Here is a 23215-nt window from a genome sequence, read left to right as displayed (position 1 = left end):
GATTATCAATATTTTAAGGGTATCTGCTTCATCTCTGGTAATTTTTAAAAAATTTATGTATTTCCAGAGAAGCATCCGTTTCCTTTCACCATATTAAATTTTTCTAGAAATAGAATTTCAGAAGTTTTATGGGAGTGCAGCTATTTGCACACTCTTATTAAAAGAAAAATTCTTTTTTGCTCTGCAAAAACCAAAAACATACACACACATCATCATCATCATCTTTGGAGGTTACATACAAAGAGTGAAATAGTAGAGTGAGCTTTCTAGGTCAGCCTGGAAATCATCTGGAAGATGTCAAAGCTACTGTCCTGATGCCCCCCATTCCTGTGAGATGAACTTTATAATTTATCAGAGTGGTGCATAGCATTCTCTCTTACAAAAAGGTTAACTCTGGCTGTGTTGAGAACAGACTGCAGTGGGGCAAGTGTGGAAGTGAGGAGTTGTTACAGGGCTATTCAAGGTGAGAGCCACTGGTGGCCTGGACTAGGACAGTAGCAGTGCAGATGGTGAGAACCGGTCAGATTCTGAAAATACCTTAACAGGAGAGCCAACAGGATTTACATATATACTGTACTTTCATCAATAACCTCGCATTACAGGCAGATTCTCAACCAGGTACAACTTTTGCTGAGAATCACTGTTCTACGAAAACAAGGCCCACTGTTTTCATATTTGCATATTCCCATTTACACTAAGCACAGTGCTTTGCAAATTTGTTGAAATTCATGTGGATGTTTGAAATAGAAAAGACTTCTGGTTTCAGTTCCGACATGAGATCAATTACAATAAATTAGTGAACCTGGGTCTTATGTTACTCCAGAATTTCTGGTAGAAGGTGCTTACAAAACACATGGGGACATGTTAGACATGAAATTAATGTTTGGATTAAAACCTTGTTTCATTTAAGTGTGTTCTCCATGCTATAACACAACACTTCAAAGTCAAGGAAGTACGTAACATTAATATGTTTCCCCAAAACTTATAAACTTACGTAACAACCAGAGCCACAGCTTTTAAACTTCTACAAGGCAGCATGTCCAATGCCCAAAAGAGCACAAGGTTACAACTGTGGCATCAAGTCCCACATTAAATGAAAATTTAAGAAAAGCAAACAAGAGTATTATCAGACTACCAAACCTTAGTAAGATTCTGTTATTTGATACTCCTACTTCTCAACTCTCTAAATTTGTTACTCAACACAGGGGAGCTTTAAAAATTAATGCCTGGGCTCCACCCAAAGCCAATTAAAATCAGAATCTCTGTGGAGCATCTATCGATTTTAAGCTTCCCCAACAATTGTAATGTCAGCCAGAGTTAAGAACCACTGCTTTAACGGAATTTTATTTAACAAAAATAAACAAAAATTAAAATGCATAACACAGGAAAAGTGCAGGAACACGGAGAATAAGTTAAAAGCGAAAGGGCTCACCCTTTGCTGTATAACATTTTTTGCCTCCTGAAAGTTCCAAAGATTACTAATATTTGAATCTACATCATAACCTTATCAATTAAGCAGTTAAGAAAAAACATAAAATAAGGACTGGAAAAGATCTTTGTTACTTAACTAAAATCATCTGGTGTTAACAGTACTTTCCAGTGGGGGAATGCTGTAGGGCTTCGGGCATAAAGCAATGCAGAAACAATCGCAGGGCATCACAGGGAAAGGATGAGAACTTCGGGCTCTAGCTTCCTGTGTTCTAGTCCAGAAAAGGGGGAGAGAAAGGAATGTCCATGGGAACAAGCCCTCATGCCTGAAAGGACAATTTTATTTGAACCTATTAATTTGTCACTCAAAAAGATAAAAGCAACATAAAATATGGGGTAAAGGGAAGTTGGTCTTCAAGAATTTGTCTTCAAGTTTTTACTGATAACAATAATCCTTCAAGCCTGGAGCTACTCAAAGACGAATCATGAAAAATAAGAAGAAGAATTTTATTTCAAACAGATTCAGTGGTATGTGTGCTACAGCAAAGGCTGGTTGTAGCAGTTTCCTTTCAAACCTGCACTGATGTATAAATTAGATGTTATTTGGGAATGATTAATTTCTGGTAAAATGTAGATTCAATCCAACATTATGCCAATTTTTACATTTATTGTAGACCCTATTTTAGTACTAGAGGTTAAATTTTCATCACCAAAAAATGAGAATAACCTTACAGCTACTCCTAAGGTAATGAGCTGTGAAATTAATTCCTCACTATTGCTTTGAAAATATACCCCTAGGTTGTTAAGAGAAATTCCGACTTCATCCAAATCTGTTATTTAATTCTTCAGTCATCATCTACTGTTGGCTTGATTGTCACTCCTCTTCTTATTTGACCCCAACCAATTAAACTGCAAAATGAAAATAAAAGAAATCATGAATTTTATATCCATTTCATTATCATTACCACATAATCACATGACATAACTAGTTTTACTTGCCTATCTGCTAAGTCTAAATTTGTTTACAAAACCTGCTCCTCCAGAAAGAAAACTCACATTATCTTCTTAGACCCAGAGAGATGGGCTCTAGCCAGAAGGAATGATAGGAAAAGCAAACAAAAAGGTGCTAGTATAAATATGCTCATCTTCACTCTTATCAAAATATACCTGCCCCTCCGAACCACAGATGAAGCAACTTCCAGTCCGCCCAAGGAACCATGCTCATACACAAACCACCTCCGCCTGATTTTTTTTTTTTAATTTCATTCTCTTTTCCTCTTTGAAAAATGTTTTTATGTTTTGTTCTGTTTTCTTTTTAACCATTCACAGCACTTCAACAGATCCCCATGGCTTGCTTTATCATGACTTTAGCTGGTAAAGGAAATTAAGAGAAGACCTAGAGGACTAGATAATCTATAAACAGATTACTCTCAAGAGCAGAGGGATTTCTGCTCCTTCTCTCTTTCAATGTCTGCTCTAGTCACTAGTCAGGCCAGACTGCTACCTCAACTGTAGCTTCTAGAACAGAACTTACCTAATCATGGGTTAAAAACAACAAATCTAAAGAATATAAGGATCATTCAGATGCTTCCATTTCTTTTAACATACTTGCTAATTTTTAAGCAACGTATAAAATTTCATTTGGGTAGAATCCTCTTACAATATTAGTAGACAGGGACCTCACTGGTGGTCCAGTGGCTAAGACTCTGTGCTCCCAATGCAGGGGGACCAGGTGCAATCCCTGGTCAGGGAACTAGATCCCACATGCCGCAGCTAAGAGTTCACGTGCCACAGCTAAAGCTCCCGCACGCAGCAACGAAGATCCTGTGTGCCACAACTAAGACCTGGCGCAGCCAAATAAATAAATAAATATAAAAAACAACAGACACAAAAAGATCATTCCTTTCTTTTAAAATACACTGTAAATCAGTATGTCTATAACAGCAAATAGTATAATCACACAAGAGAGTAAAATCAAGCAGGCATAAATCACCACAAAGCAGAAATGATTTACTTAAAAGAGAACAAAAAGTTTAACTCTGTTTAAATTAGAGAGTAATAATTCATATCTTCTGAACAGTAAATGGTGAGAGACCATCCTGAGGCACTGTACCACGGAAGCCTTAATAAGGGAGGTAGGTAATGAGAAAAAAACAAAGCCAAGGGTGATTTGAGTAATTATGGGGACAATCAGGACACAGAACAGTCTAATTTAGAGGGTTTATATGAGACAAAGCAGGAGAAACTTAAAATTCGTTCAAGCAGGCTTCCAGAAAGGTCCTGAATATCAGAAAGTAGTGGGAAGCTACTAAAAATTACTGAGTACAGCATGAAAAAATGTTTTACGAAGATTAATTTTGACTGAGTACTTAAGTAGCAGTGGAAGAGGCAAATTCGGAATTTTTTGCAATAACTTTTATGTGTGAAATGATGGTGGTATGGGCTATAATGAGGTCACACAGAATAGAAAGGAAACAGTAGATTCAGTAACTAACCAGGAAAAGAGAAAAGAGACAGGAGTCAACAATATGTGCATGTTTCCTAGCTCTATCCACTCGAAGCGTCCCGAAGCAACAGCACCTTAGGAGCAGCAAGCACACCTAGCACCCGTATCTGCATTTCTAATACCATTTTCCACTAAGAGGAACCAGGGCCCCCTCAGGAGAAATGACCAATTCTAAACTGGAGCAGGGGAGAGGTACAAGATGATTCCAGAACATCTTGTGCCACAAAGTAAGGAACTGTCAAAAAAACAAAAACAAAAACAAACCCAATGGGGAAATACTGAGGCTTGTGCAAGTCCCAACCTGTCCATGGGGTTGCTATCTGCTTCGTAAAACAAAGCAGAGGGTTTGTCTTCTAAGAAAAGTCATCTTCTCTGAAAAAGCCTCTTATGTAGTTGGCTTTGGCATCTTCCCAAGGTAGGAGGGCAGGGACTGATTCTGGGTTTTCAGTTGAGGTAGAGAAGACAGTGGCTATTACCAGAAAGTCCAGAGCGGGATGCAGCTACCTGCAGAATGCAACACTGCTAACCAAGCCTGGGTTTCATGACAGTCATAGAAATGGATTCCTTAATAAAATAATAGGTTAAAAAAAAAGAGGGGAAATGTCAAAAGGACATAGGAGTCACCTAAAGGGTCTCTACTGGACAAATCCTCGACAATTTGGGTATCAAAATAAATAAAAACAGGTTATCACCTCACACCAGTCAGAATGGGCATCATCAGAAAATCTACGAACAACAAATGCTGGAGAGGGTGTGGAGAAAAGGGAACCCTCTTGCACTGTTGGTGGGAATGTAAATTGATACAGCCACTATGGAGAACAGTATGGAGGTTCCTTAAAAAACTAAAAATAGAACTACCATACGACCCAGCAATCCCACTACTGGGCATATACCTGAGAAAACCATAGTTCTAAGAGTCATGTACCACAATGTTCATTGCATCACTGTTTACAATAGTCAGGACATGGAAGCAACCTAAGTGCCCACTGACAGACGAATGGATAAAGATGTGGTACATATATACAATGGAATATTACTCAGCCATAAAAAGGAACGAAATTGGGTCATTTGTAGAGACATGGATGGATCTGGAGACTGTCATACAGAGTGAAGTAAGTCAGAAAGAGAAAAACAAATACGTGCATTAACGCATATTCGTGGAACCTAGAAAAATGGTACAGATGAACCAGTTTGCAAGGCAGAAATAGAGACAGAGATGGAGAGAACAAACTTGGCGGGGTGGGGAGGTGGTGGTGGGACGAATTGGGAGATTGGGATTGACATATATACACTAATATGTATAAAATGAACAACTAATAAGAACCTGCTGTATAAAAAATAAATAAAATTCAAAAATTCAAAATAAATAAATAAATAAGAACAGTAATGAATCATAACCTACTGAATAAAATAGGATGCCATGAGTGCATATTATAACTAGATAAGTAAATAATGGGGCAGAAAGAATGACAAATGATAAATGAGGAGTGGTGGAGCTGGGGGATGGGGATCACCACTTTGTAAACACTATAATCAAGCTCAGTTCAGACAAAAATCATCAGTGGATGCTAAATCCAGCGGGGTGGGATTTGATGAGGAGCAGGCTATTTGCAGAGTCGCCCCACAGAACGCTTATTTGCAAGGGTAAAAAAGAGTAACCATATAGTGGAGAAACTGGCTAACACCTTGACTGCATGATCAAAATTAACCTCAACAAGGAGGAATCAGATATCATGTGCCTCTGGCTGTGACTCCCTAAGGAGAGAATCACCACCTACACGAAAGTATTCCAACCAAGAATACGTAACCTAAACCTAATCTTAGGAAATACCAAGTAAACCCAAACTGAGGAGCAGTCTAGAAAGGAACTAGCTTGTATTCTTCAAAATTGCCAATGACAAGACAAAGAAAGGCTGAGGAAGTTCCAGATTAGAGATCAAGAGACATGAAAACTAAATGCAATGCATGATCCCAGACGGGGGACACAGAGGACATTACTGGAAGAAGTGATAAAACTGGAAAAGACTGTAGATTTCAGTATTTTAACAATATTAAACTTGTTAAGTGGTTATATAAGAGAATATCCTTGTTTTTAGGAAACATACACCAAAGTATTAAGACATCAAGGGGCAACCTATTCCTCAAATGGTTCAGAAAAAGATAAGGGAGATATTAAACCTAAGTTCACTGGTTTTCGCATAGGTTGTGTCTATCACAAATCACGCCTAGAAATACAGATTTCTAAGTCAATCGAATAAACAGTTGAGACTTGAAACCACAGTATAGTAACTGTTGCGTTCAAGGTAAAGTGTGTTTGTGCATGTGTTAAGAAAACTGATTCTGTCTTTTTTATTAGACACTGACAAAGGCTAATAAACTTACCGCCAGTGTTTCTCAACTCTTCGGCTAAGTGCAATTTTTTCTCCCACTTCTGTGCACACAGGATTAGTCAAAACAATTTTGCCCAAATCAGCCTTGACTGCACTAACTCTTCCTCCTGTCGACAGGGATCCTATGTTCACCATAAGCACTTCATTCTTAGACAGCTTTTGCACCTAGGGAAATCAAGGGGGGGGGGGGAATAAACCCCAAAATCAAGAAAATGCTTTCCAAATAACTGCTTATTTTCCTACCACCTTGCCAACAAAAGATGTCAGCAATTTTCCATCTCTGCCAACCTGATCTCAGCAAGACTTTTTAAAAAAATCACATGGATAATAGGAATTATCATGTCACTGTCATACATGACATACTGTTTCCTGTTTTGTTTTACTTTGAACTGACTGCCATACAGAAGTTCTCAATTTTCAGGAAGTCAAATTTATCTACCTCTTCCTTTTTCTTAATCCCATGTTAAATGAAAAGAAATGAACCTCAAAACTGGTCTTAACTTCACTGTCACTTTTTTTGGAACAGGAATTACAGGAAGCACTTACTTTTGCTGCTTTCTTGTCTCCTTCAGTGCGTACACCTAGAAGCCGTCTAAGCAGGAAATAGGAAATTTCCAGTTCTGTGAAGATCTCAGGTAAAGCTCCAACTGCACCAAGTACCTGCCCCACCATTCTGTCAGCCCGGCACAAAGTGGGGTCAATTTTCGTTCCAACTCCTAATACAAAATAAGATATACATTTTATTGTTCAACATTTTATTTCCTATAAAGCTGTTTACCCAAAAGACTTAGTCAAACAAGTACAGCATATACCTATACATTTTAATACACACTTATATTTTCATACTCATGTATTAGCTACATAGATGTGACAAAATACCTGTTTTATCTGAAGAAACAGAACTGTAAACTCATGGGTTAGTTGGGCATTTGAGAACAGAAAGATTCTCTTGATTTAAATTCTAAGCAAAGGACAAACAGAGCTAAGAGCCTAACTCAAAAAGGAGCCTGAATATCCTTAATGAAGGTTGAAAAGATACGAAATTCATAATGAGTAGTTTTCAGGATATTTGCCTGCCATTTCTCCCCTGGAAGGCTGATCAAAAAGACAGCTTAAAGACTTTATATGATTCCTGGGATCCACTTCAAAATATTTTATCTGTATGTCTTTCAAGAAGAGGGAAGAAGATACAAAGATGAGGCAAGAATAGTAAAGTAGGGCTTCCCTGGTGGCGCAGTGGTTGAGAGTCCGCCTGCCAATGCAGGGGACATGGGTTCGTGCCCTGGTCCGGGAGGATCCCACAAGCCGCGGAGCGGCTGGGCCCATGAGCCATGGCCGCTGAACCTGCACGTCCGAGCCTATGCTCCGCAGCAGGAGAGGCCACAGCAGTGAGAGGCCCGCGTACCGCCAAAAAAAAAGAAGAGTAAAGTATTGGGAATTCCTGGCGGTCCAGTGGTTAGGAGTTGGTGCTCTCACTGCCATGGGCCCAGGTTCCAGGGAACTAATATCCCACAAACCGCGTAGCGTGGCCAAAGTAAAAAAAAAAAAGAGTGGTAAAGTATTAACTGTTGAACCTGGGTGGTGGCTACATGACCACACATTACACTACGTTACACTATTCTCTCTACTTTTATGTTTGAAAAGTTCCGTAAGTTAAATTTTAGAAGTCTCCAGAGTTTCCTTGTTTACAAAACAAACAATAAGGATAAAATTATACATGGTAAACTCCTAATTACAAGATACAAGAGAAAAATGAATTATATAGCCAAACACCGGAGAACAAAAAGACAAACTCCTTCACCAAATGTTTTCTTCTTTAATCTAAAAGTTATAATACCTCTAATTCTCACTGTATCTTGCCTTTTTCTGGGTATCTGGTAATACACTATTGTATGAGATGAGAAGATCCATAAATTATCTCAGTAATTCCAACATAATGGAAGTTACCTTCTTTAATTCCCACCTCAGTGTAACTATGATCTGACATGATCCAGCTGACACTTGTGGGTAACTCTCCATTTGCAAAACATACATTAAAAAAAACAAAAACAAAAAACCACCACCACTCTACTCCCAAAACCATGTAGGCTAAAAAGAAAAGTATAGTTAGGACATAAAACTTACTTTGTTACTGCTAAAAAGGAGCTACTTTGAAAACTAAACCAAGGGCTTCCCTGGCGGCGCAGTGGTTGAGAGTCCGCCTGCCGATGTGGGGGACACGGGTTCATGCCCTGGTCCGGGAAGATCCCACATGCCGCGGAGCGGCTGGGCCCGTGAGCCATGGCCGCTGAGCCTGCGCGTCCGGAGCCTGTGCTCCACAACGGGAGAGGCCACAACAGTGAAAACCCGGGTACGAAAAAAAAAAAAAAAAAAAAACAAAAAGACAAAACTAAACCAAAATTCTCTTTTATGTTTAAAATTAATTTTTACAAACACATGAAACCATCTTATGACCTAAAATCAACAGCTTAACCACATATGTTCCTCTACCCCATTCAATTATTAAACATCAAATTAAAAATCTATATCTGTATGAGTAATATGTTTCTCATGAAAAGTACCATGAATATCCACAAATTAAAAACGTAGGGATGAGAGAAAAATCTTTACCAATAAGACCTCCTGGAGCAGCATACTGAAGATCATTATGCTCTGCGAAAAGTGATACAATTTTGGAAAAGATGGGTTTACACATGAGCTTTCCTTCACTGTCTTTGGAAACAATACCAGGTCTGACTTCTATCTCCTGGCCCACCTGTAAAAATATAAATTAGTGATTAGAATTTGTGGGACAACACGATTTCCATTACATACAAAAAGTCCTAACAGGAAGACCACAAAACTGAAAAGCAATCCTTTCTCTATTTCAAAGATCACTATTTTAAAAAAAAAGATACGGGAGAGATCTTCAAAACCAGAACCATCCAAATGTTTCAAACTACCTACCACACAGGCCTATCACCATATAAAATGTGCTCCATATTCATAGAAACCTATAAAGTTAGAGGTCAAACACACTCAAAAGATATACTAGTAAACAAAGAAGTCTATATCAAGTACTAGACACCATGAAGAAAAAAATTATTTTTCAATTTGGAGTGTTCATGCTATTTTCCTAATTAAGACAAGAGAAAAACAAACAAAATAAAAACACAACAACCAAAACCTAGTTTACCTTTAATACTCCTTTTAGAATACTACCACCAGCTACACCCCCCTTAAGGTCATCAACTTCACAGCCAGGTTTGTTGACATCAAAGGATCTAATAACTAAAAAAAAACAAAACAAATTAAAGCCAATTCTATTCACATTAACTTCAGAAAAATTTGATTAAGTTAACTTCTCTAAAATAGTAGACACATAAGATTTATACAAGGGGGACTTTGTGACAAAATCTAATATTATTCCAACTAAGTATACTGCAACCTTAATTACGATGGAAAAAGTGGGAATAACTTAAAAGTTCATTGATAGGACGCATATTATGGTATACCCATAGTATGGAGTATCACGCAGCTATTAAAAAAGAACATTAGAGCACATGTAATGATGTGGAAGGATAACCTTCATATATTGTTAAGGAAAAAAGAAAAAACTAGTTATGCATAGTATGATCCCACTTCCACAAACAAAAACTAAAACAAGAAATGTGTATATGTTTATACATGATGATATGAACAAAAAGAAAGGTGCAGGTATAGTACACACCAACTGTTAACTTTGGTTACTTCAGGGCTAAGGGGCGAGGCAGGGAGACTGCAGACCTTTTTCTTCATATACCTCTATATTATATGATTTCTGCATTAAAAATGTAGTTTTAAAACTTCAAAACAACCCTAGGATTGGACTTCCCTGGTGGCGCAGTGGTTAAGAATCCACCTGCCAATGCAGGGGACAAGGGTTCAATCCCTGGTCCGGGAAGATCCCACATGCCACAGAGCAACTAAGCCCGTGCGTCACAACTACTGAGCCTGCACTCTAGAGCCCACGAGCCACAACTACTGAGCCCATGAGCCACAACTACTGAGCCGGCGCGCCTAGAGCCCATGCTCCGCAATGAGAAGCCTGTGCACCACAACAAAGAGTAGCCCCGGCTCGCCGCAACTAGAGAAAGCCCACACACAGCAACAAAGACCCAACACAGCCAAAAGATTAATTAATTAATTAATTAAAAACAAAAAACAAAAAACCCCACAACCCTAGAACTATGTGACCTGGACTTCGGTCCTGAGAGCAGTGATCATTAACAAGGGGTACACATCACAATCACCCAAGAGAACCCTTCCCACAACACACAGAGGGGGGGCCTGGATGAAGGGAGGGGTTCAAATGTCTGTTTTGAAAAGGCTCCTATATCTATGTAGAAATCACGAGTTTAGATGATCAAATTATACCAATATTGGTACTATGCACTTAAATAAGTTGAAAGAGATGAAAATCTTCATTAATGGTACAATGAAATAATTTGTATGGAAATTCTAATATCCTGCTCCTGACTAAAACATAATTCCATACAGAATAATGCATTACTCCACCTCAATCACATATCACATACCAAGCACAAAAAGACTAAAAGTTCCTTCTGTATTCGAAACTTTCTCTCATCAGTAATGCAATCTAGTACTGCTAATACAATCTCAGAATTACTGAGTTCAAAAAAAATTTTATGGAGATTGTAATTTATTATCACCCCTGCAGAAACCATTGCTGATTCCCTTAAAGAGGAATCACCAATGTGGAAAAGATCAGACAAAATCCTATCACTTACCAATAAGTCGGGGTTCTGAAGTAAAGTCTCTTGGGGGTACTGGAATTTTCTTTACTATGTACTCACAGACAACTTCAATATTGTATTTTAGCTGAGCAGAAATTGGAATAATAGGAGCTCCTTCTGCTACTGTACCTATAAGACAAAATTCAGAAAGATCAAAATTCTTCAGTTTTACAGAACTTGTTCTTTACATATTATAGGAAACAGTTAAGATTACTAAAATAGATGCCTAAACATCCCCAAAAACCAGCAACAGGTAGAAAATGATAATTCTTTTTAGAAAAGTGTCAGTATTCTATGTTTGTTTTTGCTCCTGAAAATGAATACTATTGCATTTAAGGGAAAAAAAAGTCAAAATATATTAACAGATATATTTAATACACCAAAATGATAAAACTGCTCAAAAGAAGAAAATACTAACACTCCTGGGAAAGAGCACTTTACTAGTTGAAAGATTTCTGATAACATGTAATTAACTTCCCAATAAATGTCAAGATAAAATTATAGACTCTGCTAATCAAAGACTGATGGCATATATAGTATTTGCTCCTTATTAATTGTCAAACAGGCTGGTGAAAGAAACGGACCAAACACAATGAGGTTTTAATCAAAATGACTTATTCTTTTTTGTTATGAGAGAACTGGGTGCATAGGAAATCAACCTTTCTAGCAAGAAAAACAAGGCTAAGAGAGGATCAAATGTCAATAATAAGATGTCTTCCCTGAAATGAAAAACACTGCTGTTAGAGGAAAGGAACACTAAAAGATAAAATAAATCATTGTCAGTTTCAATTCTAAAAGTAGCTACTCAGTAAGAACAGTGTAAGACTGAAGTTTTTTTTAATGGATTTTTTTTTTTAATTAATTAATTAATTATTTTGGCCATGTCGCGTGGCTTGTGGGATCTTAGTTCCCCGACCAGGGATTGAACCCACTCCCTCGGCAGTGAAAGTGCAGAATCCTAACCACTGGACCACCAGGGAATTCCGAAGACTTAAGGTTTTTTTTTTTTAAATGCTTTTGTTTATTTTACTATCACTGAGGAGGATTTTTATTAGATATTATGGCTTCTTACCTTGTACAAATGCAAGGATCTGTTCATACTGTTCTTTAGCCTGGCTTTCTTTTACCAAATCAATTTTATTTTGTAGAATCAAAATATGCTTCAGTTTCATGATTTCTATAGCAGCCAGGTGTTCAGAAGTCTGGGGCTGAGGACAAGACTCATTACCAGCTAAATGATAAAGAATAAAAAAGATGCATGAGAATTAGCTAGAAATATCTGTCAGAATAGGCAAATCCATAAGAGACAGAAGGCAGGTTAGTGGTTGCCAGGGACTGAGGGAAAGGGGGATCAGAGTGATTGCTTAATGGGCACCGGGTTTCCTTTTGGGGTGATGAAAATGTTCCAGAACTAGACAGTGCTGACACTTGTAGAACACTGTGAATGTACTTAATATCACTGAATTGTATACTTTAAATGGCTAAAATGCTAAATTTTGTGTTATGTGTATTGTACTACCAAAAAAACACTAGCTGACATCTGAAAAAGGAAATGCTTGAATGCCCTAGCCCTACTCAAGGCAAAAGTCCTGGATCGTTGCCGAGCATCCACCTTTGCCCCTGCTTCATCCACTGTGTCTGGATTCACTGGAGCCTCCTGATCATTTGGCTCTCTTCCCTGGTCCTAAGCCAAAAGCTTGGACTCAACAAGTTTGACATCTCAGGGTCTGCCCTTAGCTTTTGCTCAGGCATAAGGAAGAGCCCTCTGGCTCTGTCTAGTCTTAGAGACGTTCTGGCCCAGTCAAGCTCCTGAGAGGCAGAGAGTAATTAAGGGAAGACACTTAACACAGTCCATGAATTTCAGCTACTATCAGAGGCTACTCCCTAACAAACCGAGGGAAGAACACTAAAAACAACCACTGGTATTATAAAGAAATAGGTATGTTTTTTGGGCATCTTAATGACCATCCTAAGTGATGATGTTCAGGTGTCCTGTACTATATCCACTCGGCATACTTTTAAAAATTATATCCCATAGCAACAAAATCTCTTGACAGCTCACATAAGGAAGGTGGCACAACACCAGCCTTGAAAACCCCAATTCATCTAGACTTCAGCACTTATTATGAATGACATTTGCATCTAAATAAAACCATTATACACCAGTGTCGCAGTAGACAACTCAAAGATGCACACAAAAAAATACATGCACTTTTACATGTAAATATAAAACTAATAAATCATTTCATGTGATCTAAGGGGAGAAAATGTACTATTGATTTTTTCAAATATATACTACCAAAAGAATTCTCACAAGACATCTGCCCTAGGTCTATCTTTAGTATTTTGTGATAGCTGGTAGACAAGGATATCATCCTGGTTGACATGTTAGTTCCCATTTCCGTCACCTTTAGGTACTGGATGTGGCCCTTAAAGGCCTTAGTTTCCCTTTAAATAGTCCATCTTGGATTTACTCCACAATGATTTGTCCAAACCAGTTCTGACGTATTTACCTATCAACAGAAGAGCTGCATCCATCACTGCGGCACCATTCAGCATAGTAGCCATCAAAATATCGTGGCCAGGACAGTCAACAAAGGAAACATGTCTAACAATTAAAAAACAGCAATCAGTCCTAAGATCAATCAATACTTCAACATTCAAGTTACAGATTTCCTAAAGTTAAATCCCTTTATATATAGAATATGAATATTACATATAAATATGAAATAAGAATATGGAAATTTTTATTTCTGTAAAGTCAAGTGGTTACAGGACTTGGTGTTTCTAGACCTCAGAAATAAGATTACCTACTGGCTCAATTATACTTCAAAAACAAACAAACAAAAAAACTCATAGAAAAAGAGATCAGATTTGTGATTATCAGATCTGTGGTTACCAGAGGTGGGGGATGGAGGAAGGGGGAATCGAATGAAAGCAGTCAAAAGGTACACACTTTCAGTTATAAGATAAATAAGTACTAGAAATATGACATACAATATGATATAGTTAACACCACTGTTTGTTATACATGAAAGTTGTTAACAGAATAAATCTTAAGAGTTCTCATCATAAGGAAAAAATTTTTTTTCTACTCATTTAAGTTTATATGATGATGGATGTTCACTAAACTTATTGTGATCATCATTTCATGACGTATGTAAGTCAAATCATTATGCTGTACACCTTAAGCTTATACAGTTCTGTATGTCAATTATATCTCAATAAAACTGGAGGGAAAAAAATATGAAAAGAACAACAACAAAAATTACCTACTGGATGAGAGTAAAATCACTGCAGATCATTACAAAGCAAATGAAATTAGCTATGTGTAGAAATAACTGGATACAAAAACTCCCAAATCCAATTAAAGTGAATATGGTATAAAGTATATACTGGGAATGTCATTGATTTGAAAGCTAAACCAGTGTTAACAGAATGGGCAGTGCCATCTGAAAAAATTTGCCAAAAACTTCTCTAGCATCTTGAAAAGCTGGAATTGCCCATCTGAAGTGCAGATGGCAGCACCATTTAAACAAAATTATGCTACTCATTCGGAATCATTATTTTTAATAATTGTATGCTCACACTCACGATCTAAAATAGGGGCAGCAGACTGGCCCACTGCCATAACCACTCATGCACATCATGTCTGCTTTCACAACACAATAGCAGAAATGAGTAGTTGCAAAGAGAATCTATGGTCTGCAAAGCTGAAAATATTTACTATTGGGCCCTTTGCAGGAAAAGTTTGCTGATATCTGATAAGGGCCACAAGTAGGGTGAGGCAAGTGAGCCACTCGCCCTAGGTGCAAAATTTAAGGGGGTGCCCAAAAAAACCCAGTAATCAAAACAAACAATATTTAAACTTAATATTTAAAAAAATCAAAGTTCATGCAAAAAATCCATGATGAACAAAATATCAAAAATTTAAATGAAAACAGGATCAGCAACAATGCCACGCCAAAAGCAAATCAAGCAAAAAACCCCAAGTGATAATGAAAAGGAAAACACTAGTAGTTTGAGCTGTCAAGGAACTAAGATCCCACAAGCTGCACAGTGGGGCCAAAAAAAAATTTTTTTTAATTTAAAAATAAATAAATAAATAATACTATTTATCTTGATTACCGAGGCTCTTTTTCTTTTCTTTTCTTTTCTTTTTAAAGCTTCTCCCTCCCCTTAAACTTTGGGCTTCATTTGCCTCTCCCTAGTCCCAGCTCGGCCCCAATCTACAATTTCTTTGTGGAATATCCCCAACCCCCATAAACATCGCTGGGTGGATGACAGTATCCTCTAATAAAGAGTAAGTATACGCAATCATATTCAGAAAACAGAGGGGTAACGAGCCCGTGTATTTAAAAAACGTGATTAAGAATGGCTTTGTTCTCCTCCAAGAAACAGAAACAACACTGTTTAAGAGAAATTTATGAGGCCTGGCAAAAAGAATCCCTTAAATCCAATGAGCCATGTTTCCCTCCATTTCATTCTGCTTATGTGATACTTTTCCTTTGGAGAACCTACATGTACATCTCTTAATGTAGGTTTAAATACTTGACTTTTCAAATTATTGTCATTATGGACAAGAAAAACAAAATAATGCAAAAATAAAGCCATTCAACAATTAGGTTCACTGTTTAAAGTCTCAGTTAAATATTTCAAAAAGCACAAATCACACAACAACAAAATATGAAGTGTAAAGTGTTTTTAGCAGAAAAGAGGTCACCTGACTAATTTGAAGTTCCCTTTGGTCCCTGGAATATCTGTAGGAAACTCATCGGGTGTACTACTTCCACAGGATCTATAACATTCTGGCCGAGGACAACTTGGGTCGTCAAGTTTATAAATCTAAAAGTTCCAATGAAAAAAAAACTTGGATTTGTTATCTGCACATTCAACAATTAAAGTTAGTTTCTAATTTCACTGTACACAGCTCACCTTAGCATTAGCATAGCCAAGTTTGATTGTAATATTTCTTTCTAGTTCATTTTTGAACCTGACAGTGTGAACTCCAGAAATAGCTTTTACAACCGTAGACTTCCCATGAGCTACATGACCAATTGTACCTATAGACAAAGTACAAAAAATTAATTCATGTGCATTCAGTTACACAACATATTTTTCAGTTTTAGAGTAGAAAACCCAAAGCCATAACTCACTGTAAACATCAATGGAAAACTAATAGTGACTTCAATTTCTCCTCCTACACATCCTTGATTACAAAATCTGACACAGGACTGAGGAGAACTTTCCATGTAACCGACAACCTTGTTTTAAACCATACTCAGCATAATAAAAGCTATCCATCTTATGTTTTTACTCACAGAAAAGAATGCCTTCATTTAAAATAAACACTTGGTAAAAAGTACATAAAATCTTGTATATCAAGAAACTTTCCAGCATTTTCAGAGTGAAGTAAATAGGTATGAGGAGCCCTCACACAACAAAAAGGAATCCATGAAAACAAAGAAAACAACTCAGGTATCATTACGGTAATGCTGTCAAGGGTAGCACATATCTTATAAGTTTTTTTTTTTTTTTTAATCTTATAAGTTTTTAACAGCCTCATAGTAGAGCCTTACTTTTAACTAGGCTTTACTGTGTTGTTTGTGCAGACTCTCAAATACCCCAAATTTACAATCAGTCAACATAACTTCTTCTCTAAAGTTCTATGTGCCAATTAAGAAAAAAAATTATCTAGTTAATAATAGCTTATATATCAAACAAAACTTCCGCAAACTCTGCCCTTGCAATAACCCTGTGTGGCAAGTACAGTCGCGTTTCCCTCTTTTCTTTAAAATGCTACATGACTATAATCACCTTATGCTATTAAACTTTTCTTATGTATTTATCGCTTCTTCTCACCTAGTCTGTAAGCTACGCACGCGCAACATGGGCTTCCCAAAAATATCTAGCAGGTGCTTGGCTCGCAAGAGCTGAACATCTATTTATTGAATATCTGCATCTTCATGTAATTCAGGTAATCACACAAAGGGAGAGGTTAAAATTAGTGGCCGGAGATCAATTAAGTCAGGTCTCCAAGTTACTCTTATCTTACCTATATTAATTGTGGCCTGTCTGCTGATAACTTCATGTGAAAGTGGCGTCAACTTGGTAACATCCTGCAATCGAACATTTTTATTTTAAATCGCTGTACATAAAACAAATCACAACTTTGACTTTACATTTGCTACCTACAGCTCTCTACCATTTGAATAGCCCTCTTCTACTTCTAAAGCGCTTTTTCTGTACAAGCAACCTTGCACTCTGATGACTGGGAAGCCCTAAAAGTCCTTCATCGTTACACACTGTTTATGGGGGATGTGGAAGCTTGAGGTCCCCCAACCTTGAGAGCATTAGCACTAAGGACAGTGTAGATACTCCCCCTTCCCAGACCTTCCGAACTAAAAAGCCTTAATGACACTTAACACTGTGACTTTCCAGCCGAATGATTCGGGGGGCTCGGGGTCTCACAACCGCATAGCCTCATTCCCAGCTCGCATACTAGCAGAGGAGCATGGGGCGGCGCGAGCACGACTTAGGGCGCCGGGCTCCGGGTCTCCCTCCTAACCCATGCTCCCGACAGCCCGGCACTACCTCGTCTCAAAGCCTCCCGGAAGGCCCGGTCATCCCCACTCCTGAGCTCCTTCAGCATCCTGCCAGAGCGATGACTTACCAAAGTGTTGAGATCTTGCCGAGACAGGTGCGGCTGCCCTAAAGTCACACCAGCCTCGCCCCCCGCCATCTTGCCCGGAGAGGAAGGAAGCCGTCCGGGTGGCTGCCTGACCGTTCGCAAGCCCCCTGGTGCAGGGCGGGGCAGCGGAGGCGGGAGGGCCGACTAGGGCCCAGGCCTGGGAGAGGAGGATGGCCGGTGCAGCGGAGGCCTCACTGCTTGGACTTTTCTCCCCATGGATTTGTACAGTGCCTGCCGGCAGGCTGACTAAAAAACACAAGGCCAGTTTCAGGATCTATTCGCAACAGACCTGTTGCATATTTGTGCAGGCAACGATGAGGGCAGCCCTAAAAAAGGCCCCTTGCTAGGCAGGCGATGCAACCGACGCGCGCGCTGGGGAGGGTGCAGCCATTTCCGCTTCCCGTGGGGCGGGCCGAAAGAATTTCCCGAAACCCGGGATTCTTATCTGGGGTGTGAAGATAGACACTGGGAATGTCGTTCTTTACCGATTTCTATAATTTAGTAAGGCGAGATCAGCTCCGGGTCCGGCCGGGGCCCTTGGCCGGAAAGTGGCCGCGCACCGAGCTGGCGGTGGGGAGGGCGCCCTCACGCGGAGGTTCCGCGGCCCAGGGAGGGCAAAAGCAAAGTCTCTAACTTGCTCTCGGAGGGAGCTTTCTAGAGCCAGGGAGGTGGTCCATGGTGGCGCTAATGGAGCTAGCACTGGATAGAAGTTAGGTGTCTTGAGAGCGCCCCAATTTTTTTTTAAGCCGATCCGAATTTCCATCTCTATTTTCTTTACCCTTTCTTGTTTCTAAATATTCAATGTACTTTTTCTGCAGCTAATGAAAAGTGAAGGTCTTCAAATGTCATGTTTGAGAGTACAGATAGTATTCAGTGGAAATTGGGAGTCATCAAATATGTTTTTTTATCCCAAGAACATAAAACAATCTGTACATACATATTTTTTGTAAATCTTAAATGTAAGAAAATATAGTTAAAAATCACCTGCTCTAAAATCAAATGTAAAATTATTCTTTGGGGATTTGCTTTTTAAAACAGTGAAAAAAGCAAAGAGTAGTGAATATACTAAAGATATTTATAATCTCTGACTTATTTTAATGTACTTGGAATTTTGTTTCTGGTAAGAGCTATTGCTTTCTTGTTTGACTTCCTGATTTTCAGTAAAATGTGCATATAATAACAAACTATTCTGTATGAAAAAAACAAATCCGAGAAAACCCACTTTTTCACTCGAACAATTACCAATAAATCGGTATTTTAAAATTTAAAGATTTTTGAGACTTTATTAACCCCTTTTTCATCGTGTTAAAAAGAATTACAGTAAGTTTCATTCGCATTTCTACACTTTACAAATTTTCTATCATGTACAGGTCTTCATTTCTAGCCAGAAAAAAATGTAAGGAGAAATTAGTAAGTATTTCAGTTACCTGTGGTCATTGAATACTTAAGCAAGATTAAAATTAATATATGTTTTCTATCTGAGAAAGACAAATACCATATGATATCACATATGCGGAATCTAAAATATGACAAATGAACTTATCTACGAAACAGAATCACAGACATAGAGAACAGACTTCTGGTTGCCAAGGGGGAGGAGGAGTCAGGGAGGGATGGATTGGGAGTTTGGGATTAGCAGATGCAAACAATTATATATAGGATGGATAAACAACAAGGTCCTACTGTATAGCGCAGGGAACTATATTCAACATCCTGTAGTAAACCATAAAGGAATATGAAAAAGAATGTATATATATGTATAACTGAATCACTTTGCTGTACAGCAGAAATTAACACATTGTAAATCAACTATCAATAAAATAAACATTTTGTAAACATATATATGTTTACATATATAAAACATATATATTTTTTATATATATATGTTTTCTATTACACAAGTTTGGGGTACAACAGTTAACCTAAAATAGTAAGTTACATTTCAATAAATGCATTCATTGGTTAAGTGATGGTAGAAACTGTACAATATATTGTATTTGGGTGGAGGCATTTAATTCCTAAATTTGAACAAATTTAACTTCTAAATTTATAAGTTCCTAAATTTCGAATTTATCTTACATTCTAAATAGTTATACCGTACCAGCCAATTCAGAAAACCCACTGAGGTAATAAAGATGTGGAATTAGTGGTGATGGTTACACAACTGCAAATATACTAAAAAACAGTGAATTGTACTGTTTAAAAGGGTGAATCTTATGGTATGTGAATTATCTCTCAATAAAAAATATAAAATTTGTTGGTAATAGTATATAATATGCTTCACTGTCAGAAACTTTTATTGGAAGTAGAAATGTCACTGAAAATAATGCTATTAATAATAGTATTAACATTGGCTCCAACTTGAGGAATTCCCTGGCGGTCCAGTGGTTAGGATTCGGTGCTTTCACGGCCCGGTCCTGGGTTCAATCCCTGGTCGGGGAACTAAGATCCCACAAGCTGCAAGGCGCGAGAAGAAAAAAAAAAAAAAGTATACAATTCAATGCTTTTAAGTAAATTTACAGAGTTGTGCAACCATCACCACAATCCAGATTTTGAACATTTCCATCACGCCAAAGAGATCCCTCATGTCAATCCCATTTGCAGTCAATCCCCGTATCCATCTCTGGCCCCAGGCAACCACTAGTGGTCTTTCTCTATATATAGATTTGCCTTTTCTGGACATTTTATATAAATGGAATTATACAATATGTGGTTTTTTGCTTCTGGCTTCTCTTACTTAGCATAATGATTTTGAGGTTCATCCATGTTGTAGCATCTATCAGTAGTGGTTCATGCCTTTCTATTGCTGAATATAATTCCATTTTATGGACATACCACTTTGGTTGATCCATTCACCAGTTGATGGATATTGGGATTGTTTCCACTTTTTAGGTGTTGTGAATAATATTGCTATGAACATTTGTGTACAAGTTTTTATGAGAACATATTTTCCTTTATGTTGGTAAATATCTAGTTGTGCATTTGCTGAGTCCTATGGTAAGTCTATGTTTAACATCTTGAGGAACAGCCAAATTTTTCCAAAGTGGCTGCACCATTTTACATTCCCAGCAGCAACATATGAGAGCTCCAGTTTCTCCACACCCTTACCAATGCTTGATATTGTCTCTTCTTTTTATTGTAGACATTCTAGTAGATGTGGTTTTAATTTGCATTTCTCTAATGACTATGTTGAACATCTTTTCATGTACTTAATAGCCATTCATATCTCTTCTTTGGTAAAATATGTATTTAAACCCATTTTAAAATTGGGTTATCTTATTATTGAGTTGCAAGAGTTCTTTACATATTCTGGATACAAGTCTTCATCAGATGCATGATTTGCAAATGTTTTCTCCCAGTCTGTAGCTTGTCTTTTCGTTTTTTTAATGGTGTCTGTGAAGAACAAAAGTTTCTACCTTTGATGAAGTCCAATTTATTTCTTCTTTTATGAATCTTGCTTTCGGTGTCAAATTTAAGAACACTTTGCCTAACCCAAGGACACAAAGATTTACTCCTATGTTTTCTTTTTTTTTCTTTTTTTTAAAAATTAATTAATTTTTATTTGTGGCTGCATTGGGTCTTCGTTGCGGGCTTTCTCTAGCTGTGGCGAGCAGGGGCTACTCTTCTTTGCGGTGCGTGGCTTCTCATTGTGGTGGCTTGTCTTGTTGCAGCGCACGGGCTCTAGGCGCGCAGGCTTCAGTAGTTGTGGCTCATGGGCTTTAGAGCGCAGGCTCAGTAGTTGTGGCGTACACAGTCTTAGTTGCTCCACAGCATATGTGATCTTCCTGGACCAGGGCTCGAACCCGTGTCCCCTGCATTGGCGGGTGGATTCTTAACCATTGTGCCACCAGGAAGTCCCCTACTCCTATTTTCTTCTTAAAGGTTTATGGTTTCAGCTCTTACCTTTTGGGTCTGTGATCTATTTTGTGTATAGTGTGAGCTAAGGGTTTAACTCCATATTTTTGCATGTAGTTATCCAGTTGTACCAGCACTATATATTGAAAAGACAATCCTTTTCCTATGGAATTGCCTTGGCACCTTTGTCAAAAATAAACTGACCAAGGACTTCCCGGGTGGTCCAGTGGCTAAGCCTCTGTGCTCCCAATGCAGGGGGCCCGGGTTTGAGCCCTGGTTGGGGAACTAGATCCCACATGCTGCAACTAAAAATTCGCACGCTGCAACTAAAAAAAAAAAAAAAGATCCCACATGCCATAACGAAGATCCTGCATGCCGCAACTAAGACCTGGCGCAGCCAAATAAATATTTTGTTAAAAAGAAATTGACCATATAAATGTTTATTTCTGGACTCTCTATTCTGTTCCATTGATCTACATGTCTATCCTTATGCCAGTACCACAATGTCTTGATTTCTGTAGTTTTATAGTACATTTTGAATTTGGAATGTGTAAGTCCTTTAACTATGTTCTTTTTCAAAACTGGTCTGGCTCTCCTAGAGCCTTTGTATTTCCATATAAATTTCAGGATCAGCTTGTCAATTTCTGCAATAAAGCCTGCTGGGTTTTTGATAGGGATTTTATTTTGGGGGGGATTATATCTTTTTACTCCTTTGGATGCTCTCCTCTTCCTAAATACCCCCAAATTCTTAGCATATATTTCTTAGGAATAATAATATAAATAAATATTTACTGTTTACCAGGCATGGTGCTGAGTGGTTTACAGTCCTTATTGCATTTGTTCCTTACAATTACCCTTGGAGGACCCACCACCGATCCACCGACGGATTGCCGATCTGCCCAGCTCTCGCGTGCGCCGTGTCTGGTTCCTCCAGCGTCGCCGCTATGAAGAAAGTGGTTCAACAGCTCCGGCTGGAGGCCGGGCTCAACCGCGTGAAGGTTTCCCAGGCAGCTGCAGATTTGAAACAATTCTGTCTGCAGAATGCTCAACATGACCCCCTGCTGACTGGAGTATCTTCAAGTACAAATCCCTTCAGACCTCAGAAAGTCTGTTACTTTTTGTAGTAAAATGAATCTTTGCAAGGTTTTTAAACCACTTTTCATAAACCGGTGAATATTCAAAGGAAAGCCAAATTTGAAGCCTGTACAAAAGCCTGTCTCTGTAACACGTGCCATACTATACAAACTTCTACTTTTGTCAGTCTACCTCTCTGAATATTCATGAATTTCTGTTTCACAAGGGTAATTATTTTATATACACTGGTGGCAGCATACAATAAAATACTTAGTATAAAAAAAAAGAAAGAAAAACAATTACCCTTGGAGATCGTCCATATCCTTGGAAAGGTGAAATTAATTGACATGTACACACCGCTATATTTAAAATAGATAACCAACAAGGACCTACTATATAGCACAGGGAACTCTGCTCAATATTCTGTAATAACTTAAATGGGGAAAGAATTTGAAATAGATACATGTCTATGTATAACTGAATCACTTTACTGTAC

At 38.2% G+C, this 23215-nt stretch overlaps 1 protein-coding gene across 1 annotated transcript; it reads right to left on the bottom strand.

The window, feature by feature from the left end:
• Positions 1 to 1921: 1921 nt before the first annotated feature.
• Positions 1922 to 17875, bottom strand: EIF2S3 (eukaryotic translation initiation factor 2 subunit gamma). The gene is made up of 12 exons (XM_029241222.1): positions 17773 to 17875; positions 17155 to 17218; positions 16035 to 16162; positions 15823 to 15944; positions 13613 to 13707; positions 12172 to 12330; positions 11094 to 11228; positions 9500 to 9594; positions 8935 to 9079; positions 6871 to 7040; positions 6317 to 6489; positions 1922 to 2337 (listed from the first exon to the last, which is right to left on the bottom strand). Exons 1-12 carry the CDS (start codon positions 17839 to 17841, stop codon positions 2274 to 2276), a joined length of 1419 nt encoding a protein of 472 aa, XP_029097055.1. The 5' UTR covers positions 17842 to 17875; the 3' UTR covers positions 1922 to 2273.
• Between the last annotated feature and the right edge of the window lie 5340 nt (positions 17876 to 23215).

Source organism: Monodon monoceros, unplaced genomic scaffold, assembly GCF_005190385.1.
Source record: "Monodon monoceros isolate NGI ecotype Baffin Bay Population unplaced genomic scaffold, NGI_Narwhal_1 Super_Scaffold_22, whole genome shotgun sequence".
Taxonomy (NCBI): domain Eukaryota; kingdom Metazoa; phylum Chordata; class Mammalia; order Artiodactyla; family Monodontidae; genus Monodon; species Monodon monoceros.
Note: the sequence above shows the minus strand (reverse complement) of the source record. Positions and strands in the feature narration are given on the sequence as shown.

Bases quoted from the DNA above. Each gene is read 5' to 3' on its own strand.
- EIF2S3 (XM_029241222.1), bottom strand. From the start codon at position 17,841: ATGGCGGGGGGCGAGGCTGGTGTGACTTTAGGGCAGCCGCACCTGTCT. The intron at 17,219-17,772 runs GTAAGTCATCGC...GTTCGATTGCAG, and splicing joins GGCAAGATCTCAACACTTTG to GATGTTACCAAGTTGACGCC. The intron at 2,338-6,316 runs GTAAGTTTATTA...TTCATTTTGCAG, and splicing joins AGAGTTGAGAAACACTGGCG to TTTAATTGGTTGGGGTCAAA.